This window comes from Nelumbo lutea, chromosome 3 (assembly GCF_056320005.1).
Source record: "Nelumbo lutea isolate HS-2025 chromosome 3, American lotus-T2T, whole genome shotgun sequence".
NCBI lineage: Eukaryota > Viridiplantae > Streptophyta > Magnoliopsida > Proteales > Nelumbonaceae > Nelumbo > Nelumbo lutea.
Genome location: NC_142686.1, coordinates 103,414,070 through 103,437,479, shown reverse-complemented (window position 1 = coordinate 103,437,479; position 23,410 = coordinate 103,414,070). Strand labels below are relative to the sequence as shown.

At 35.8% G+C, this 23,410-nt stretch overlaps 2 protein-coding genes across 3 annotated transcripts; one reads left to right on the top strand and one right to left on the bottom strand.

The window, feature by feature from the left end:
• The first annotated feature begins 3,760 nt into the window (after positions 1-3,760).
• LOC148867297 (nucleoside hydrolase 3-like) lies at positions 3,761-14,629 on the top strand. Its single transcript, XM_088979208.1, has 13 exons — positions 3,761-3,922; positions 4,006-4,214; positions 4,435-4,614; positions 4,862-4,966; positions 5,138-5,473; positions 5,656-5,832; positions 6,142-6,426; positions 6,726-6,848; positions 6,957-7,154; positions 8,221-8,474; positions 12,436-12,640; positions 13,443-13,748; positions 14,181-14,629. The coding sequence occupies exons 1-13, from the start codon at positions 3,895-3,897 to the stop codon at positions 14,487-14,489; spliced, it is 2,715 nt and encodes a 904-aa protein (XP_088835334.1). The 5' UTR covers positions 3,761-3,894; the 3' UTR covers positions 14,490-14,629.
• A 2,148-nt stretch (positions 14,630-16,777) lies between these two features.
• LOC148867296 (histidine-containing phosphotransfer protein 1-like) lies at positions 16,778-18,707 on the bottom strand. 2 transcript variants are annotated; one of them, XM_088979209.1, is made up of 6 exons: positions 18,273-18,707; positions 17,995-18,125; positions 17,791-17,859; positions 17,371-17,442; positions 17,175-17,247; positions 16,778-17,103 (listed from the first exon to the last, which is right to left on the bottom strand). In XM_088979209.1, exons 1-6 carry the CDS (start codon positions 18,330-18,332, stop codon positions 17,056-17,058), a joined length of 453 nt encoding a protein of 150 aa, XP_088835335.1. In that variant the 5' UTR covers positions 18,333-18,707; the 3' UTR covers positions 16,778-17,055. The 2 variants fall into 2 exon arrangements, with proteins under 2 accessions (XP_088835335.1, XP_088835336.1); XM_088979210.1 differs by having other exon boundaries at positions 16,778-17,091.
• Positions 18,708-23,410: the final 4,703 nt, after the last annotated feature.

The window sequence follows — 23,410 nt, the reverse complement described above, 5'->3', positions numbered from 1 at the left end:
TTGGAAAGAAGTTGAAATTTAAATTTGTAGCCTAACAACCAATAGATGATGATGATAATGAAGAGAAATAAAAGACAGTAGCTTGGTTGGGCACATGTGATTTTTGTAAAGGGACATATCCCTAATCATAATTCAAAAAAGTATATTTATTGAAAGACATAAAAGCCAGGTCCATGCATTTGGCTATTCTCATAAGCAAGAGGTTTTGCCTTTTAACCAACCATTGTGCCTTTTTTCTCTAAAAAAGAAGAAAAAATAGGTGTCTGATTTATTAAAAAGAAAATGGGATGTGATCAAATGGCTCTCTAAATAAAACCAAAACAAAATCACAGATTAGGCCATGGAGATGGAAAAGGATGAGTTTGAAAAGCTATGTGGTTCAAAGATTACATCGACCATCAATTAGGGATGACTAAATGGGTCGGTTGTACCTGGAATTGATTGGAACCCTCATCGAACCCACCATTCCAAATTCTTGGAACAGACACCTCCCTAGATTGGCTCTAGGGTTTGGGAGTTTATTTTACCCAAACCAACACTGGAGAATTGGTCTTGATTGGCCTTGATGGAATAGGTTGGTTGTATTTTGAACTTAACGAAATTACATTTGACTAAATTGTATAAATATGTGTAAAGTTGAATTATCATTAATAATGATTATGTGGTATTATTTAGGTTGTTTATGGATTATGTTTTATATTCTTTGAGATTGAATGATTATATAAGTTTGAAATGTAGAATGCTTATGATAAATTATTATCCAAGGTCAAAGCTTTGAAAAGGAGAAAGAACATAAAACAAACAAACAAACCAACCTTAGTAGACCCTATAACCATCAAGACCACCGACCTTGAAACCAATCTTGACAGGGTAAGCTTTAGTTATAAAAACCCAGAATTGACCCTTGGAGGAGTAAGTAAGGGTGTCAATGGACAGGTTATGGATTGGACTCCGCCCAGTATAAAATTAATTTGGACGGATTGGATGGACCAACAAGACATATTGGATTGGATTGAATTAAGCCAATATCTGATCCATTGATATAAGATAAAGAATATAGGTGTCAATAGACCAGGTTTGAATTGAAACCAATCTAAATCATAACAAATTTGAACAAATTAGATGATCCAGACATTAAATTGGATCAGTCCAGAATGATCCAAAATATTCATTGGACTGGATCATATTGGACCAAATCGAGTACAATTAACACCCCCTGAGAGTAAGTTCCCAGCTAACTGAACTAAATCGATCTGTGCTCACCCTTATCATATAATTAATAGTAGTTTGGTCATATGCTGCACTTTTGTTTTTTCTTTGATGGTTTACTTAGTTATGGTTGGGATTTTGTCAAAGGGCCCAACCCAAAGTCCAAATCCAAAACAGTGTAAACTTTTAACTTGGACCAACCTGACTTGCACCCTCAATGACAAGCGACAGGTGGAATGTAAGGAAGCTGAATCATATTATCCATGCATTTATCTTTTTGTGTCGAAAAAATAAATAAAATATAGGCAGTTGTATGTCATTTTATGATATAGAATGAAAGGTGACCATACAACCCCTTTGTATTGGTATGTGTTCCTATTAGGACACCGGGTCCCATAAGATTTGTGGTTGAGATTATTCACTTGTCCTATGAAAAACAGTGATTTCCATATAACAGCATCACGTATATTTTTCATGGGGTTTTGATTGGTCACATGTCTTTTTAGTATCATAGATTTTTTTGTAAATTATAGATAAGTATCTTATATTTTGGGGGTAGTGACGATAGGTACCTGAACTTTAAATTGCAACACTTGAGTATTCTGTACTTTTAAAAATAGACACTTGGGTCCATATGTTAGTATTCCATCAGTTAAACATTACATAATACCAAAAGATACCTTTCTCGTGTATTTCTGAGATCATTCTCAAATAATCGAACGTCTCTCTACAATGACATTCTCACATGCACAGCAAATAACATATTCAAATTGTCCAACAACAGCGTTCTTTGATGATAATTTTACTCTATAGAATGATCTAAAAAATACACAAGAAGGGCATTTTTGAGATTATATAATGTTTAATTGACAGAATACTAATGGATGGACCCAAGTGTCTATTTTTGAGAGTTCAGGGTACTCAACTGTTGCAATTGAAAGTTCAGGATACCTATCTGTCACTACCCCCAAAGTACAGGTACATATCTGTAATTTACCCTAGATCTTTCCATTTTTATATTTGGCAATGAAGGTGGTGTTTGGAATTGATGGTGGTTTTTCATAAATCAGTGCCACATCAGAGAGACATTAGCAATTCCAAAATCTTCAATTATTTTGTTATTTGGTTGGCCAATTTCTAAGAAATTTATAAATCGGTTAGAAATTGGACTCCAAAGAGGAATCACAACAAATGACAATTTCTCCTGTTAGGCTGATTCCAATTATTTTTGGATGTGAGGCATCCGAGATGAATAGGGGAGATAGTTCTCATAAACACAAAAATCACTACTGATAGAAACTAGCGAGGACCCATGCGATGCATGGGCCTTGTTAAGCGAAAGTTAAACAATAGAAATATATGATTATACAATTGTTTTATATTTCAATTTTTTATATAATTAATAATTATTTATATTTTATATATTATTTTTAATAATTTTTTACAATACAAAAATAACAATAATTAATTTAATCTAGGGTTGTTCATCAAACTGATGAAAACGTACCAATCTGACCCAATTCGACTCGAATTGGTCGGTTTTCTAGTATTTCCGATTGGTTTTGGTTCAGCGATTTCTCAATCCAACCAAATTGGGTCAATTCCGATTTAATCATTTATAAATCGACCAAAACTGAACCGACTCAATCATGAATATATATTAATATTTTATATTTTAAATATAAAATTTTAATACGAAAAAAGTAATAAAGTCTGATAAAAATGCGATAAGAGGAATCAGCATATACCCCAAATTCAGCTTTCAGTTTTATATTTTGCGTGCCTGATTTTGACGTATGGAGTGATGGATTGTGACGAATGACGATGAGATGATAAGAGCATGACTCCTCCATTCAACGACTGACAGCATTCTTTTTGCAAGTAACTGACTCTCCGACACTTTGTTTGTATTCTGATACATAATCATGATAAACAGTCTGACCAGAAGCAGAAGCAGAGAGCAGTCTACCATGGATTTCCACTTTCAAACCAAAGCGTGGGTTAAGTGTATACATTGTATTAAACAAGTCTCTGCCGCCTTCCCCTTCAGCTTCCAAAAGCAAACAACAATATTATAGTAGAAGAAGAATCTCAATCCATCCATTTATAAATGTCCAAGAGCACATCAGTTCCACTGCGTTTACTCCCCAACCTGCAAAAAGAAATCAACCGAATTAAACAAATCTTCAATCACTATAGAACGCTTTTAGCTTTAGCCACCATTGACATTACCAACACAATTAACTGCACATCTCTCTCTCCTCTCTCTCTCTCTCTCTCTCTCTCTCTAGATATCCTCAACTCTCCTCTTAGTCTCTCTACAGGCTTTCTTCCCAAACAGAGAGACTCCCAATAAACAACTCACTTAGAACACTCAACTATATAAAATATCAAAGGATTCCCCCACCCCCTCGTGTCTTCCGACATTTATCTCTCTCTCTCTCTCTCTCTCTCTCTCTCTCTCTCTCTCTCTTCCTTTCTCTTCAAGAATCTAGTAATAAAGATGACAAGCTGATTCCTGTCAATGCTCTGTCAATCTGTCTCTTCTTCTCCGGCATCCCTGCTACATTTCTAGACGAATCTCCGGCACACAAATATCACAACATACTCCACTTTTCATCTTTATTAACTCCTTTTGTCTCTTCTTCCCTATCTTTGCCTTTTCTTTTTCGTTCCCATCCCCATATGCTATGCTTCTTTCAACTAATAACTGGTGGGTGCCTTTTCTGACGTTTTCAGAACTGGGTGATTGATAGAACAGTTGTATTGATAAAAGCAATTCTCTTTCGAGTGAAGGAATTGCTCATACTCGGCTGCTATACAACACGTCAATGTTGCTGGGGAGGCTTCTCTGGTTACTGTTTTTGTTTGGAGTTCTGGGGGCAGATATTTCCTCTGTTAATGCTTTGCCTCGACGGATCCTTTTGGATACTGACGTCGATACTGATGATATCTTTGCTCTTCTCTATCTGTTGAAGCAGAACAGATCAGAAATGGACTTGCAGGTATTGTTCCTCTGTCTCTTATTATTGAATTTTTAACACTGGTTGGTGGGCTGCACCAAGAGCTTTATATGATTGAATATTTCTGTTAGAAAGACAAATGGGTAAAGGAGAGTACAGACAACGTTTGGTCTTGAAAATGTTAGTTTATGAGATAGTCTGAAATTCAGTGCTTCTAGGTGTTGCCTTATATTTCTTCATCCAAGTTATTATCTTTCTGTAGGCAATCACTATCAACACCAATGCATGGACTAATGCCGGGCATTCTGTGAATCAAATATATGACATTCTTTACATGATGGGTCGTGATGACATTGCAGTTGGCATTGGAGGTGAAGGTGGAATATTACCAAATGGTACCATCCTCCCAGATGTTGGAGGATATCTTCCAATAATTGAACAGGTTAAATGTACAACCTGCTATGTTTTTTTCTCAGTTTCATGTGTAACATGCCATCAAGATAGAGTATTTCCTTGAATGAATCCTCTGCAAATTACTCTAAATATCTATCTTGTTCATAACTTTCAGAGTGAATCTGGGTTTTGAAATTTTGATGGGATGTTGTATTTGAAAAATCAGTTGACTCCCTGAGTCAATGGATATCCTTGTTTGTTATTGATTTTATTAGTGTCTGAACATTCTTTGTTAGGGGCTCTCAACTGCTGGAGGTTGTAGGTATAGACAAGCTATCCCCTTACGGGGGCGATTAAATGTTGATACAAATTATGGAATACGGAGAGGATTCCTTCCACAGGTAATCATTTTGGTAGTTTTCACCGTCTTCTTAGATGCTTTTAGCAGATTGTAAGAACATATGGGGTTTGATGGGGAAGAGCAACTTATTACTATATTACATGCCTGTAGGCTTTTGTATCTTCTCTGCATTCTAATATCTAGCTCCTACACATTATTGTTGTTGAAGCAGGGGAACAGACAATATTTGCCTCTTCAGCAACCTACTGCACAAAGAGTGATGATAGATACAATATCAAAGGGTCCTGTCACTGTACTCATTATTGGGGCACATACAAACTTTGCCATTTTCCTCATGAATAATCCTCATCTGAAGAAGAACACTGAGCACATTTATGTCATGGGTGGTGGTGTGAGGTCTAGCAACCCAACAGGTTCCTGTCCTAAGAAATCCATCTTCACTTGCAAGCCTAAACAGTGTAGTGATCTTGGCAATCTATATTCAGCCTTTAACAGCAACCCATATGCTGAATTCAATATCTTTGGAGATCCTTTTGCAGCATACCAGGTAATACAATTTTTTGAATGTAGATTATTCAATGGACATTATGAAAATATAGCTAGGACAGTTTACTGTATAAAACAGAAGGGAAAAAACTATGTATCTCAATAAAATTTAAGTATTTTCCTTAATTTATTGCATATACTTTTAGATGCTTACAAATATTTTGATATTTTGTTTGATTATAGGTTTTCCATTCTGGAATCCCAGTCACTCTTGTTCCGTTGGATGCAACAAACACTATTCCTACAACAGAGAATTTTTTCATGGAATTTGAACAGAGACAACATACTTATGAGTCACAATACTGCTTCAAGTCCTTGAAAATGATCCGTGATATTTGGGGTTACAACCAATTCTATAGGGTAGTTTATAACTGATGCTTTGTTTTATTGCATTGATTGCTATTCCTCTCTGCAACTATGTTTTTATGTTCTAGCATTTCACAGTGAACTTTTCTGGGCTGTATTGTGACAGTGGATCTGTTGTTGGGATCAGCATTCCAACTATGGAATGACTGATATGTAATGTAATGATTTTAAATTTTAATGATTGGAAATTGTCATTTCCTATCAAAAAATAAAGTTAAATACACAAGTAAATTAGCATAAAATGATTAGTGGTACTCTTTCAGTGATTGAATTGAGCTAATCAATTAGGATAACCTCTTGCAGAGCCATTTCATGTGGGACTCATTTACATCTGGTGTAGCTGTGTCAATCATGCATAACTTGCACAACCTTGATGGGGAAAATGAATTTGCTGAGATGGAGTATATGAACATTACAATAGTGACATCAAACAACCCATTCGGGATATCAGATGGCTCAAATCCGTTTTTTGATGGTCACAAAATTCCAATGTTTAATTTACAGAAAAATGGAGTACATAGTGGCCATGTTCAGATGGGAATTCAGGATCCCTTCTGCTTAGTGAAGAATGGGAAAGGAAGATGTCAGGTAATTGGTTGTTGACTTTTCTCTGAAGCAGAATAAAATTAGTCATGAATCATCTGATGGAAAATGTATCTAGTTACAAACCAGGCCTTATGGGGCGAGATGCTCTTAGAATTTTTTTCTTGGTTTAATCTGATAAATGCACAGTGCTTGTCTTGACTTTAAATCAAACAATAATGTCCCCCTTTTCCCTTTTTTTTTGGTAATGCATTTCCAGTTGGTTCATGATATTGTAGGAAGATTAAGTTAGTTTCACCTTAAATACAAGAGAATTCTATCATCTAATTTTACATTGCAAGCAGGATGGTTACACAAAGGAGATAAACGGTACAGAAGCAGTACATGTTCTCGTTGCTACAAAGGCAAAACCAAATCAGGATATTGGCAGTCTGCTGGAAAGAGAATTTTTTAAAAGCTTCTTGGATGTAAATGATTCTGAGTGTTCCTTTTATAGCGTTTTTATGTTTAAATTTTGGTATTTCTTCAGTAATCACACATAGATAAATGAAAATTCTATGTGTTGGGAAATGCAGGTTCTAAACCTCCCTGAGCAATCTGGAAGATTTAATTTTGCAACCCAATTTCCTTACTATAAAGAGATTATGTACAAACCAGATTTTGGAACAAGAAAATTAGGAAAACCTGTTATTTTTGACATGGATATGAGTGCTGGAGACTTTCTCTCTTTAATCTATCTCCTGAAAGTACCTGTTGAAGTAATAAACCTCAAGGTATGGTTGTTTTCCCTTTCTATTATTATTATTATTTTTTTTAATTTCATTGGTTTTGAATTATATAAGTAAAGTGCATTCAAAGTACCATCTGGGTCATTGCTTTGCCTGGCTGGTACCCCTGGCACATAGATCAATGAGTCAAGACATATGGTGGCTTAAGTGGTTGCATTGCTAATGTTCTGAGCACAGAGGTGAGAAATGAGGTTATCACTTGATTACTGCTTACATAGTTAAAAGAAGACCGAAATGATCTTTATTATTGATGTATATAAAATTTAATCATTTATATAAAAAGATACTCTGAAAGTGATTGGGTTTCCATTAAAGGAAACTCGACTCAACCAAGCCATAAAACAGTGGAGGTCACCTACATGAATCCTATTTTTCCACTCCACTCTATCAAGGTCCAATCCTCTTTTAAATTGTCATTCTTTTATTAAAAGAAAACAAAGAAGTTTCTGTTTCTCCAATACTAATATGAATTACAATTAAGATTCTTTTCCCAATACAATTCATCATTAGGAAAGACAGGCAAAAACTTGACAGTATCTTTCCTAGAAAGGCTAATTTGCCTATGTATAGCTTGGATGGCCAGATTATTCTGACTTATGAATGTGTGGATGATGCTACTAAGATGTTTAATCATGGCCCCCATACCATGATGCTGGTACTTGTTTACTTTATCTGGGCAGTGGAGTTGGTGGATTATTTTTTAACCTTAGGCTCAGTTGGAAGGAGTACAAATACAAATATGTAGAGTGCAAAACCTTGTATTTTGTATTGTTTTATATGTATTTGTTCTGTACATAGTATTTGTACTCCTTCCAAACTGAGCCTTAAGACCTGGATGTATTCTCTAGGAATGCCAATTTGTGATGTACCTTCAACAGTTAGTACATGTTTCTTGCAACTTGATCCTATTTACCAAAAAATATGTTAATCAATTTCAAATACATCATACTTTTCCTGAACTTAAATTGGAAACCACTTAATCAACCATCATTTCAAGTTGTGTGAGATGCAAGTAACATTCCTTTATGCATGGCTTTTCTTCTTCCAACAGGGAATATTGATAAGTCCCACAGGCTGGGCAAATGCTGCAACAATAGACGTTGTTTATGATGTACTGCATATGATGGGACGTGATGATATTCCAGTTGGTCTGGGAGACATGTTTGCAATTGGTGAGGCAAATCCATCTTTTCCTTCTGTTGGTGGCTGCAAGCATGTCAAGGCTATACCACATGGAAGTGGTGGGTTTCTTGATTCTGACACATTTTATGGGTTTGCTCGTCATCTTCCAAGGAGCCCTAGAAGGTATTTCTTACATCTTGATATAATACTGATGCTAATTGCATTTTGAAGGGTAGTCTTCTGTTTCACTTGAATGCTCACATTCCAAACGTGGTTAATTACATATTTGGATTCTCAAATGGAAGAACTAATGGAAATAAAAGTCTTTGGTCTCTCCTTTTGTGTTAGAGGTATGTTCTTATAAACATTGATGTTGTTTCCTTGGTAGGTCATTTTTGACACAACAAAACATCATCATCATCATTAGACAAAAACAGAAAAAACAATAACTAGAACTTAAAATTGGAATTCCATATTAGTATTTCTTGCAGTGCAAAACGTAATGAAATTATTGGTATTTAGGAATTGAACAGGAAATTTAGCGATGAAAAAAATTGAACTGTTTATTCCAAGATTAATGAAGTGAGAAGTACCCCTAGAATCCAAGGTTACATTGTCACACATTGTATTTTATTTTTGGCCAACTTAAACATCCAAACTGCGATGTCCTGTTATAATGAATCCATTCTTGTTTAGGTTAACTAATAATATGTAGTTAATGTATAATAAGTAACTTTGTTCTATGTCTTCATCCCAATCTTCTAAATGCTAACTAAGCACTTTTTGTATATGGGCTTCTTTCAGAACTTCTAAGGACAAATTCATAATGCAGCATCAATGTTTTTTTGAAACTACATATGGGACTAATCTTGAAGGACATTAAACATTCAAGGAGAAAACCCATTTTCCTTGCAGTCAGAGGGGATATTTGTGACCAGAGATAATGTCCTGGGAGTGCCTTCTGTAAGAATATAGAACTTCTTGTATAATATTCCTTATGACAGAATAAGAAATACAACTTAGTCAGGTGCTTAACTCCATTAAAACTAAACCTAGGCTTTATAACAACTATTTGTCTGTTAGATACACAATTCTTGCTTTGTAGTATGTAGGATCATAACTTCTGTTGAAAAAGCAGAAGTTATGACAATCCCGTTTTCTTTTTTGTCCTTCCTGTTTCCATTTTACCATCTTCAGCTTTCACCAAATACTCCTAATTATGTGGTTGTTGGTACCATATTGACATCAAATCATCTAATTCTACCTTTCCTCATCTCTTCGCATATTAGTGCAACCTATTTGTTTCCACATATTCTCTTGTTTCTCATATTCTTCGTTGTTCCCCTGCCTATCTATCTCAGAATCCTCTTCTTGGTCATGTTGATTTTATGGATGTTTTGTTTCTTTCCCAAAAGGAATCCTTAAAGCAGCATTGGACTTATAGCATTCTTGTGGAAATATTCCTTATAATGTGATTAATAGGCATTAGTCCTGCAACATTTCAGCAGCACACATCAACTTCATCTACCACAGTATTTATGAGGACACCTTCACATTAATATCTCTTTCATTATGTGTAGTCGAAATTAATTAGAAATAGTGGTTGCTTCTGGCAATTGGCATCACTTTTGCTATCAATAGTTTGCTTTTTCTACTTCTAAATTTGCTTTTACTGAATGGAACTGCATGTATTCTTTTTTCCTGGGTTACCATTAAACCCTTTGATTCTAAAATATGCCTTCATGATTCTAATTCCACATTTACCTCTTTTCTACCATAATTAACTACTAATGCAAATGGCATCTCCTCCTATGAGTGCCAAGATAATATCCATAATTCATACCATAATAACCTTCCTGGTAAGAAGTAGATGGGTGTTGGATAAATTATTAGGACTAGTTAGATTCTATGCATGTATAGATGTGACAATAAATGTTATATATAATAATAAAAAATAATATTTTTTATTAACTAATGTGTATTAGATCTACTAAAACTACAACATCTATTGTATCCTTATCTTCTGTTAGATTAACCTTTAAGTAATGTGCATAATTCTATTCTTTGCATTGCTAAAGTACTCATAATTAGTATAAGTTTTTCATGAGTACATGAATTTGACAGGGAAAAAGGAGGAAAGAGAAACAAAAAATCCAGAAATCCTTAATACAAATAGGGCATAGGTATACCAGCATGTGTACTCTCTCCCTAGAAAATTTGACCTCAGCTCGCCTTTAGCCAGAGATAACTCATTGGCTAGCCTTGACACCCACAAAATGAAATGTTCAAGTTGGTGGAAAAATCTTTGTTTTAGAAAGGTATTGGTAGTCATCTATTGGCCCTCACCAGAACAAGAAGCCAATTTAATCATGTTGCACAGGTCTTCTCATTTTTCAATTTAGAGGGATTGATTTCATACAACAACATAGGAAGAGTCATGGTTTTGCTAGAATTCCTTGGTCTGATTCTACCAATAACACCTATTATAAATACCCATCAATCATTGAAAGGCTAGGCTACCTGGCAAAAACCATCAAAATTTTTCTTTATTTGCATTCTTCTTTTTTTTGGGGTTGGAATTTGAAAATCTTTCCTATGATGGTCCAGTATACCACCTTACCTTATCGTCTTTGGATTGGCTCTAGGAAAGATAGGTTATGGCAAAGAATAGTCTATGAGAACATGCCCTCTTATTGCAAGTATTGTAATAAGAAAGGCCATGAGGAATCTGAATGTCAATGGAAGAAGAAAAAACAAAAAAAGAGGAAGGTTCTGAATGAAACTATGATGCACGGAAAAGGCAAGGAAGTGATTAGAACCGAATGCAGACATACCAGTGGTAGGGATGGAAATCCTAAAGAGGATGCTCCATCTTCTTCTTTGATCATGGTAGAAAAGGGTTCTTAAATCGAACCTACTTTAGAAGAAAGAGTAGTCTTTGTTGGAAGTCAGAATGGAAAAATGTACAAATAATGTTGATGATGGGGAAGTTGCTTACTGGGTTAATGGGTGTATGAAATAAATACTAAGGCAGCAATAGTGGTTGCAAAGGAGAAAAAATATAGGTAAGGTGAATGCCCACTAGATGTTTGATGTAGAGAATGTGGCACTGAAAGTGCTTTATGACTTGGTTAGCGATAGTGAATTAGAGTATGAACTGGAAATTGAAAAATTAAAGGTAGCAGAATGGAGATGCATTAGTGAGACCCTACTTAGAAGGATTGTGCAGAAAATGCCCTACCAAGTTGCTGCAATGCCTCTTGAGATTGAAGCAACAATTGCAGCTGTAGAAAAACAAATTTGCAACCAAGAGGCTGAAGTCAATTTAATTAGGATAGAACCTCAGATCGAGAAAGATCAGAAAGGGTGATCACATGTACAGAAAAGGATGAAGTACTATACCTTTTCTCTAAAAAAGAAACAACAGATGAGCAGAACCAGAATTGGATAATAATGGAGAGAGAAAATGGTACACAATTCCAATGTGGAACAAGAGACTTTGCCTCCTGTGGCACAAGCAGAGTCAATTCATAGGTCTTCAAGACCAAACAAAGGTTTCATCTCTCGGTGTAATTAATGTAGTCTATTTTAGGCATTGTTTTAGTTTTAAATGTTTTTCTGTAGTGCATGTTTTCCTTTTAGGGGTAAGGCTCACGTCCCCCCTCCTAGTGATAATTAATAATATCTTCTTAAAAAAAGGAATAGCCTACCCAATGACCTTTACTCTTTTTCCATACAAAAAGGGGTAAGGCTCAATGATTACAAGAGAAACACCTAACTAATTTTGACAATCTCAAGAAATGGTGCCAATGATTGAGACTACTGTTCAATTAATAATCAATCAATTTGATAGGTTTACCATTTTCATTGCACACAATGCACTTATGGGGAAAAGTATCTTATCTTCATTCTCATGTAGGGCATTTTGCATGTATATATTGACTTTCCTGTTAACCACCTCCAAGGAAAAGTTAATTGTTTTATGCACAAGAGAGTTAGAAAAGATGGTTAGGTATTTGGGTTTGTTGTTCCTAGGTTAAGCTGTACCTTTTAAATTTTTTCTTTGTTTGGTTTCATTTTTTATATTCCATATTCTCTTGAACATATTTTAGTTCATTGAATGACATTTGTAGTGATGTTTCAGGTATACAGCAGAAAATTCCCTGAGGTTTGGACCTCCTAGAGATACTGATCATCCTGAAGTTAGACAACCACTAGCATTAGAAGTTGTGAGATCCATTTTGAGCACTATGGATGCAGGATCCAAAGTTACAATGCTGACCAGCGGACCTTTGACTAATTTAGCAAACATAATTCTTTCAGAGAAGAAGGCAAGTTTGATGATTGAGGTCAGTAATTTTTCCTGTTCTTTGAAATGCTCATAGAATAGATTATCAATGAAGAAGAATTTAAAAAAAGAAAAAACTCAGATAATCTTATGATGTTTTTGTTGTATAATATCTGATTTTAGTCACCTACCATATGAAACACATTTCCATTATTAACTGTACGTTCTATTATCTTTTCTTTTAATTAACCTTTTGGGTAGGTGCCCTTTTTGAGGATTAACTGAATCATATTGCTCAAGACAATTTTGACATGAATCATTGAAGTATGATACAACCTTGTAAACTAAAAGCTGAATGAATTCATGAATCTTTAAGTGCAACCATTCACCCAAGGAACTTGGGAGAGGTCATGGTGGGCCTTGATAAGTGGTCATTGACTATGATATGTTCAGCGTATTCTTAGATCCTTAATTCCCAGGAAAGAAATATTGTGCAGAAAACTTTGGAAGAGGAGTTACCTTTTTCTATGAAGTTGAGGGTGGTTCTCCTCATCATTCATGTTTCCCATCAACCACTGGTATTTATGTGCTTGGTGCTCCCTCCTTTCATTCTTTTTTATTAGTAACTTATCAAGGAAGTTTATTCAGAGAATGGAGTAGATTACCAGATAGAATATGATGAACTTGAGAAAAGAGAAGGAAAGAAAGCTATCCTTCGGCAATTCCCGTAAGAAGTGGCTACTCTCATGCATATTTAAAGCCTTATATCTTCTTGATCTTCTCTTTATCATTTCAATGAAAATAATGAACTTTATGGATACCCAGTTAACATCATTGACCATTTGTTTAATTTCCACTTTCAGAATGTATATATAGTTGGTGGACACATCACCTATGACAGCAAGGATAAAGGAAATGTCTTCACAGTTCCTTCAAATAAATATGCGGAATTCAATCTGTTTCTTGATCCATTGGCTGCAAAAAAGGTCTTTGACTCAAAACTCAATATCACACTCATTCCGCTTGGCATCCAAAGGCAAGTCAGTTCCTTCCGCAAGATTCTGAAGAGGCTAAGGCTCACAAAAAAGACCCCCGAGGCTGTACTTGCACAGAAATTTCTGTCAAGGCTATATAGTTTACAACAAAAGCATCGTAGCTACCATCATATGGTAAAGTAACATGATTTCTAAATATAACAAGGAGAAACTTAAGGTATCATTCTAATAGACTTAGAAACAGTTCACCAACAGAATGCTGGTAGTCATTTGGCATGGTGCAGGAAACACTGTGTGTTCAATTTTGAAATTGGAGGGGGGGGGGGATTAGGACCAATTGGGTTATTGTAACCGATGGGTTTATGATCCTTTTCTAAACATATTGTACATGTTTTTGGACAGTCGCATGTGATTTTGTTTAACCAGGACCAACTGAACAGGTCAACCTTAACCTACCAAGATCTCTAGATGAGACCAATAGATGTTGTGTTCCTAATCCTAGTATTTTCATGATGTAGATTTAAATTTTCTGCATTTCATTAGTTTAAGTATATTCTCCTTTGTCTCACTCCTTCATCTTATTTTTACTGTTTTATCTGGCTACAGGATACATTCTTGGGTGAAATTCTTGGTGCAATAATCTTGGCTGGTCATAATCACTATCTAAATCTAAGCTTCCAAGTCAAGCCCATAAAAGTATTGGCTACTGGTGATATATCCAAAGATGGACAAATTATCATTGATAAAAGGAGAGGAAAACTAGCCAAAATATTGGAAAGTGTGAACCCTATGGCATATTATGACCACTTTACAAATCTATTGGGTGAAAAATTGCAGTCTGCTCTGATTGGTAGCTTTAATGAGCAGAAAAGAATCTGGCGTAGATCACCAAATCAAACTAAGAGTACTTGCTGAGACAGAGTAAAATATTCTTCAATAATAAGAAATGATTATTTTTCTTTGGTTGATATTTTGTATTACTAACGATGATCTTTGGAGGATCATATATTTTGAATAAAGGCACTTACAGTGCCAATGAGTTCAAAGAAAGTAGTAGAAAGAAAGGAAATATACAACTGAACTTATCCTTCATATACTGAGAAAAATAGTATCTCTAATATCATCAAGTTTCTACTTCTACAGACATGTTTATCAAAATCCCTGAAATTAGAAAGGTACAGAAGATGGACACTGAGTTCACAGGACGGTTCTTGCATATTCCTTTTTCAAATGTGTACTTGATCATTAAATCCTGGTAAACGATGGCATTCATATTTCTGGATCAGGTAAAGCAATTTGTTTTTCCAAATTCTGATTTTCAAGCATTGTAACTTTTAATTGAATATTTCCTGGACAGACTTACAATGAGCAGGGGCTTGGGTAGATTCTTAAAGAGTCATGAGGAAGGGCAGCCCAGCAATGCGGGGTCTGGGGAGGGACAGATATATGCAGCCTTATTACCCCCTGCACATACAGATACACTGTTTCCAAGATTTGAATCCTGGTCACCCAGGTTGCAATGGAGCAACCCAACCGTCGCGCCAAGATTAGGTGAAAAGCTTGACTGCACTTATCGTTGTTATGCATTGGGTTCACACTTGTGGACCCTTGGCCTCATACTGCATGGTGATGGAACCTATCATTTCTGTCAGGCAAAACCATCCCTAACCCCAATCAGATCAAATGAAGCAAGCCCCAGGCTTAGACAGTAAATGTACAATCACTGCATTACAAATGATAATCAACAACTGTCAATAGAATCTCAAGACTCATAGTCGGTACACGAGGACAATTTATGCTTAGCTGGTAAATCACAGTTTAAATGACACCAAAGGGTAGCCAGGGGTCAGAGCAAGAAAAATCCTAAATTTTGGGTTGAAAAAAAAATCAAAAATAAATTCTGACAATACAGAGAATTGCCAAAGGAATTGATGGTTGCAGACTTGCAATCATCTAAGGAGGTTGATACTTGTTATTTTTACTTATTATGTGGGGTCTGAGAGGTGGCAAGTCCCAAAACAACAATTTCCTGCTCTGCATCAACAATCAACTCCAGGAGCTTCCGCCTGTTATTTTTGCACGTCTTTCAGTTTGCAGGAAGCTCGAAAGACCAAAAATGGCATTTTCTTGTTTGGTATTGTATAGAACAAAAGACCCAAAGACAAGCGTATGGAAAGACAATAAACCAAAAATCAGAAGGCTTCAAGTGAAGCTTTTGTTTTTTTTTTCACGCTGAAAATAGTCTTCCCAACTATTTTTAACAGTCCCATAGACCACGACGCTTAACATTTAACAAACAGTCTTGGTCTTTAAAGGCAAGATCCCAAAAGTTAAAAAGGCGAAAGGTGGAAAGCTAAATAAAGAAACGTTGAATGAATTCATTTAGTACAGAGCTCTTGTTCCATATCATGTTTGCACATGTAATTGCAGACCAAGAGGCAAATGCAAATCCCAACTGATGGTAATTGGTAAGCAATTAAGCATTGACCGTTGACATTGCCAGACACATCTGTGATATTGTTACAAAGAAAAATAGTGATGGCTCATTAAAGAATTGAACAAATTCCCAAAAATAATGAAAAAATAGCCCTCCAATCCTCCATTGCATTGATTTTTTTTTCTTTTTTTTGGTTTTTGCATTGAAATGCTGTTTGGTATCCATTCTGTATTTCTCCCTATCTAGAAATGAACTGTAAATAAAGATGTCGACGCAATTCCCCCACTTGACAGTACTGCCGTCCTTATTCAATTAAGTAGATTAACAACTCTGATTAAGTAGATTAATATATATATATATATATATATATATATTCTTGAGATCCTTCATCTGCTTGACTTACCAAATCATTCAAACCAGAGGACCCATATCTGGGTCAGTTGTATCAGACGGTTTCAATGTGGTTCCACAAAATCAGATGGGTCTCATTTAATCACAATGAAAATGGTTCCATGGATTCAAGAAACCCTGTACCCATGGTTAGGTATGAAGATGACTGTAAGTCACTTAAACAAAGATTACTTTCTAATTTCTATTTCTACCAGACAAGGACCTTAGATTGTGTTTTTCTTACCTTGTTATTTGTTTTTGCTAGCTTACCTATTTTTCCTTTCATATCCCTGAGTGAATAGAAGAAAACTTGATCTGATCAATTATTGCTCCTTGCCTGACATAATCATGGCAGATTAGACCATGCAAGATGGAATAACAGAGAAGATTATCAACATTTCAATTTGAAAATGAGAGTGGGTGGGCCGTGGACCTGATGAGATGGCAAAAGGGACAAAAAGACTTGCTCAGATTCTCTCCCCTCTTATGCTTAACAATCCCCCATACAGTTAAAAGAAGAGAACTACTAAGTGAAGTAGTTTACATCTCAAACACCATAAAAAAAAAAAGTACAACGCTTCTCTATACCACTACCCTCCATTTTTCTTTCTTTCGTTCTCTACCTTTCTGCTTTTGATTAGACCTTGCCACCACTCACTCCATCGGAATCGACCCACCAGCTGCTAAAACCTGTTGCTCCAGCTACAGTTCAATGAGAAGAAAAATGAGACTTCTAGAGAGAGAGAGAAAGAGAGATAATTTCATCCACTCACCCTGAATAGAGTTTCAAGCTTGTTCTTCACAAGAGCATAATCATGTTTCACTTGTTGCAGACATCTCAGACACCTAAACCAGATTCTTCTCTTGATCAGAAGAAGTCGAGGAGGACTTCCATAGTTCTAACAGTAAGCAGTAAGATCTGGGTTAATTCAAAAAAGGAGGATATGTGAAAGGAAAGCAATAACTCACCCTTCAATGTTCTGTTCCTCGCAAAAGTTGCGAAAAGCAATGCAGACATTTTTTACTCTCTGTGCACCTATGCTGTAACCCATAGAAACCCATCCTCCTCATCAAACATTAATTATAGATATATGAATAAGATCCAAATTTTGATTTCCCCCCTCTCTGAAATCTGGGGCTGCAACTCAGATCCGAGTTAGCTTTGAAACAGACTATATTCTTAGAGTAAAAGATTTTTTCTACTAGAGATTAGAAACTTAAAATTGGTTCTTGTTATGTGAGGATGAAGAGGTTTCCTTTATAAGAACAGGGAAAAAAGAAGAGGGTGGACAAGAGAAAAAAAAAAGGAAAAACCAGGTATTCTTTGGCCATACGCACTCAATATAGCAACTAAATAAGAACAAGCTGGAAGGGAACTAGGGAAGTAACCTGGAGCTACTACCCTTCAACTGGTGAACATGGGCATCGACCTTCTTGAAATCTACACTCGGCTGATCCCTGCAAGAAAGAAATAGAAATCCAAGAACACAAATGAGACTGTAGTCCTAGACCCATCAAGGCCAGAACCAGAAAAGTTATCAAAGAAAAGCAACAGTAGATCCGAAAAATAGAAGCAGCAGCTTGAATACCCACAGGGATATGGCCAAATCGTTTAGAAGCCTCTCAGAATCTTCGAAAAAGAGAGAGACAACTTCAAAAACGAAATCAGGGTTACTCTCGTCTTGAAGTTGCTGAAGCTGAGTGAATTGATCATCCAGAAATCCCTTCTCACCAACAAAAAAAAAAAAAAGCATCAGCAAAACCTCTTAACAAGCAAGATGAAATCATCAGAACATAATTAAAACACAAAGAAGCAGACCCATCTGCAGTTTTTTTTTTTTCTTTCTCTGTATTCTATTCATTGTACTCACCTCACGAAATAAGGATGCTGTATAATCAACTAACCTTCTCTGCAACTGACCCACATCCATTCTTGCTTCTCCTCCCTCTCTCTCTCCCCTGTGTTTCTCTCTGCCCCCTCGCCTCCCTTATTTAACGTGGAACAGCGGGTCATAAATACCCGTTTCAGTAGATGGTTTCCCACTTTCCCCTTAATTTAAAAACATAAAAACTCAAGCCTTGAAAATGTTCTGACAGAAAACAGTAAGCAAAAAACCTTCTGCTTTGCTGCTTTTATGGATAGTCTACATATGGAAGCATCCCTTTTCTAAACGCTTCTCTCTCTCTCTCTCTCTCTCTCTCTCTCTCTCTTATGGATAGTCTACACCTTAAAAGGGGCCCCTACACACAAAAGAATAGATTACAATTGCCATTGTTGTTCATGTATGAATCCTCCATGTTTCTTTGTTGGGTAAATTATTGCTCTTCCTTACCAAACGCCAGTCACCCACGTCATATTTTTACTGTAATTTTCCCTCTCTTTCATTAGTTTTTCCTCTTAAAACACTCTTTGATCTTGATTTTAAATTACTGGCATTTGACGTACAAGTGACTCAAGCCCACGTTACCTCTTTCTCTTCCTGTCTTTGTCTCTATCTCTCTCTGTCAGCAGCTGAAAATCATGTCAAAGAGTGTGAAAACTTTCTATATATTATCTTTTTCAAAGATTAAATATGTTGTCATAAAAGAGTAGATTAAGTTATTTAGAGAATATATATACCTACATTGTTAATTCTTTTTTTAAGGAATGAACCCAACGTAGTCATCTCCTCATCACCTAGCCCTTCTCTTTCTTCCTTTTTCACATTTCACATCTACTGATCTACCCCCTTCTCTCTGTAACATAATAAAGATCTCTTTTACCGTATCTAATCTTACCAAGTATCTTTATCAAATCAGGCCAATAGCTGTTTTTCTTGTTGTTTCTTGCTTTGGTTCGTTTGTCAATCGATATCGCTTAAGTCACTGGTACAATAGACACCATCAGGCTTTGGTTTGTCTCTTCTCACAGACAGGCAAACGATGTAGAGTAGTATTCCTTCTTGACCTCATTATGGTCAAATTTGTATGGAAATTCTAATATTTTGTTGTTTTTCTCTGTGGTGATTGAAGGACAAGTGCTGCACCTATGACAATGGGGTCAACGTTCTATTTAAGGCGAAGATGGGAGAGATTCCTGGGTCTATTCTACCAAGTAGCATTTCCATTCTAATGCGAAATGATGTGGAAAGGAGTAAATTCAATAACTTGAAGATTGGGGGTTCTTGTGGATTTTCTGCACCTTCACAAGAGATCATCAGTGATCAGTGTGGGGCGCTGAAATGACTTCCATTTTATCTATATCCCAGTCCCAGACGTCATGGAGTCGACCATTTTTGACACGGTTTCTGCTGGCCAAGGAGTACACTGTAGAGTGCAAAACCTTGTGTTCTGTACTATTTTGTATGCATTTGTACAGTGTACATATTTGTATTCTTACTCTTTCCAAACTGAGACTTAGATACAATTGTCTGGCTCCAAATGATGGTACCCAGAAGGAAATATCTACTTTTCTGAATCCATGATGCAAATTTGTATCTACTGAGTTATGACTACTTGTGAGTGATTGACTGATGAGGCCCCCGGGAATCTCCTCTTCATAATGCCCGTCTGGGAGGAGGATGGCTGGGGTTGGGCACTTGGGCTGGGTGCCGGAGTTTGATTGTATTAACTGATGTGGAGGTGAATGGTCGGACCGTTCAACCCGTGAATCAGTTCCAGAACGGTTTCTATTCGGTCCGATTTTAAAAACCTTATCTAAAACAGGGGGACCATTGGATTAAAAATAAATCACAGTGCATCCAACTTCAGCCATTCAGCCATTGGAAAGAAGATATGGCCATTTACATTTAGGCTGTGTTTGGTTTGAAAGAAATGGTAAAGAAAGGAAGGGAAAGGTGAGAAAACCTTTACAATATTTTATATTTGTACATATTTCCTTGTGTTTTTCTTCCCTTCCCCAGCAATTGCACGTATGCACCATCCTATTTATATTAAGCAAAATTTTCTTAATGCTCAGTTTGAAAGGAGTGCAAATATAAATAGGTACAGAGTAAATATATACAAAATAATACAAAATATAATGTTTTTGTACTCTCCAAATTTGCATTTATACTCCTTTCAAATTGAACCTAAACTACCCTTATGGTTTAGTTAATTGACTAATTCTACCCTTAATGTGTATTGGGAACTCTCCACAGCACATCTTGAGAATATGCTATGGGGCATCCTCTGCGGGCCCAACTCATTAATTTTACTTTTCTTACAAATGATCATTATTAACAATTCAAAGCTTCATTTTCAGAGAACGGGAAAGAAAAAGAACTGTTGGGGAGCTACAGCAATGTCTATGGCGGTGTTTCGCATCGATGTCGTTGCTCCAGAAAACAGTGACATATCAGTGCCATGTTGGAAAAATTGGTGCTCCAGAAAACGGTAACATGTTTGGAACCATTTTTCCATAAAAAACAGTGCTCTAAACCACGCCTTGGAAATCGAGAAGGCATGATCTGGGGAAATTCCGAATTTGGCGTTTTCTCAATTTGAACCTCTTTGCTGCTAAGGAGGACATGATGTTGCAGTGATGTGGATTTTCTATAATGGGTAATAGTGCTGAAAACAAATACAGAGCATTGGTACACTATAATGGGTAATAGTGCTGAAAACAATTTGAAACTCTTTGTTGCCCCAAAAAATGCCCTATTTGACAGCAACGTTTCCAAACAAAAAAAAATATCGTTTTTTCAAAAAACGGTGCTTCCAATCTAGACATATACAGCACCATTTTCTGCAAAATCAATGTGTCACCCACCATATACGTATTGATGGGATAGCCAAAATTGAAAGTATTGATACACCCTAATTGCCTGTAAATTGGGTGTTTCCATCAAGTGCTCCATATTTTTTTCTTCATTTTTTCTATGGTATTTTGAACTTTGGTGGTAGCTTGAGATAAGCTTTGCCTGCAGTGGATTTATGTAACATTTTCCTTTTGATTTTAAAAATAAAACAACTATCACATCAATAAAACATAACCGCTCATGGAAAAATAAAATCCAATACCCAATAAGTATGGGAAATAATAATTGAATAACAGTAATGGTAAAAATCATCCATTTCTCTATGAAGTTGGTTACACAAATCCGGTTCGGCCATTCCATTTTCTTCAAATGGCATATCCATTGTCAAATTATGGATGCTTAAATAATTTCCTGGTGGTAATAGGAATACTTTAAATAATCATTAAATAGTTTAAAACAATTTGTTTTATGAATCAAATCAAATCATAAAAACCATTTTTCTAAAATATTTGCATTCATAAAATTAATAGGAGAAGGGGTCCTCAGACCCCGCATTGACAGAAGCCTTGTACATTGAATTGTCCTTTTTTTTTTATAAACTAATAGGGACAGAATTGCAAATCACCTCGATAATAAAGACTATCTGGATTCTTGGTTCTGGGAAAGTGAAATGGATTTGAAATCTAATTAAGAAACGACTAGCTCCCAGTAGAAATTCAAATGCTCTTAAAACTTACAGGCTCTTCATGTTTCTCTACATTCCATGACCACAAAAGTGCATCCTAAGTATGAAACTCGAAGATTCACGAATTTGACAAATCCACTGCTGCCTCTAATTCCAAATCCACCCTATTCAAAACAAATCCTGATAATATATATTGAACTATTGAAGAGTAAGAAGTGACACAAATATTTTATTTACCCCATTCTACACTAAGAAGATTACTTTTGCTAAAAATGACATCTAATCTACTATCAGATAGTGGCCTCAGGTATAATTTCACAAACATAGTTACATTACATACTAGGGCCATAAATAATTTGTTAAAAAAAGGGAAAAACATGATATTTGAAAGGCTTTGATCAATCATAACTCTCGTGAATTTGGATGAAAACCCACTTGATTCACTATCACCTTTATGATGATTCGGGTTGATTGGTTGTAAGATTTCATAGTCGAACCCAATAAAAAAATACTGGCTCCACCACCTAATTATGCGATAGTCTATGTCTATGTTCAGAATCAGAGTGACCCATTAATTTGTGCCCAAAAGAATATATTATTGCAGAATGTATCTTTAGAGTGATGGACAGAAGATGTGTCGAGCACCCATTAAAGAGAATCACAATCTGGGCAAAGGAAACGGAAGAATCACAATCTGGTCACAGATTAGTTGTATTTGTACATATCTCCAACTTGACAAGAGACTGAGAACCAGAAATCTCAAGAAAAAGAAAGGAATATTTCCTCCTCTCTGATCAAATGGGGGCCCCTCAAATGACAAGTATGCTAGCTTTCGACTTTTAGAGTTTCAAAACTGGATATATATTTTAACCTGGGGGAGGGGGTTCTTAAATCCTACTTCCTAGTTCCTAATGTGGAATCAACGTAGTCAAATCGTCATTTCAATTCATGGGCTCAATTCTTAAATCTTACTTATCCAGGCTAATTCCCTCAATCTCATTGGTCTAACGCCTGGACGCTTCTTCAGGAGATGGAACTCACGTTCAAGCTCTTACACACACTTTGGCCTTTCTGCTCGATTCCCACAGTTTTTAAGAGTTTTTAGTGTTCGGTCCACCCCTACAAATCTTAGCTCCACAGGTGGGATGAATCTCGACCGTGAATTGATAGCAAATCCACAGGCAGGAGATGATGATGATGTCTAAGTTTAGAACACACTCATAGGTTGATCCTAGGGGGTGTAATCAAGTCAAGTTCAGTCGAGTATCAGGTTTAAAAATACTAAGAGGTCAAAACTCAATTCAAACTTGATCGAGTTTTAAGTTTGAAGTTTTTTGCTCAAATTCAATTCCAGTCGATACTCGTAGGTCACAAACTACTCAGCTCAGCTTGACTTGAACCGATTATAAATAAATTAGCATTAAAAATTATAAATAAATTAATAATAAAAATAAAATATATTATAAAAGTTGAGTATATATTAAAAATTATAAATAAATTAATATTATAAATAAAAATACATAATGAAAATCAATTATAAATTTATTTATATTATAAATATGAATATATTAAAAAAATAGTATTT

Bases quoted from the DNA above. Each gene is read 5' to 3' on its own strand.
- LOC148867297 (XM_088979208.1), top strand. From the start codon at position 3,895: ATGCTATGCTTCTTTCAACTAATAACTG. The intron at 4,967-5,137 runs GTAATCATTTTG...TTGTTGAAGCAG, and splicing joins GGAGAGGATTCCTTCCACAG to GGGAACAGACAATATTTGCC. The intron at 6,849-6,956 runs GTAAATGATTCT...TGGGAAATGCAG, and splicing joins TTTTTAAAAGCTTCTTGGAT to GTTCTAAACCTCCCTGAGCA.
- LOC148867296 (XM_088979209.1), bottom strand. From the start codon at position 18,332: ATGGATGTGGGTCAGTTGCAGAGAAGGTTAGTTGATTATACAGCATCC. The intron at 17,860-17,994 runs GTGGGTATTCAA...TCTTTCTTGCAG, and splicing joins AACGATTTGGCCATATCCCT to GGATCAGCCGAGTGTAGATT. The intron at 17,443-17,790 runs GTTACTTCCCTA...TATGGGTTACAG, and splicing joins TTGAAGGGTAGTAGCTCCAG to CATAGGTGCACAGAGAGTAA.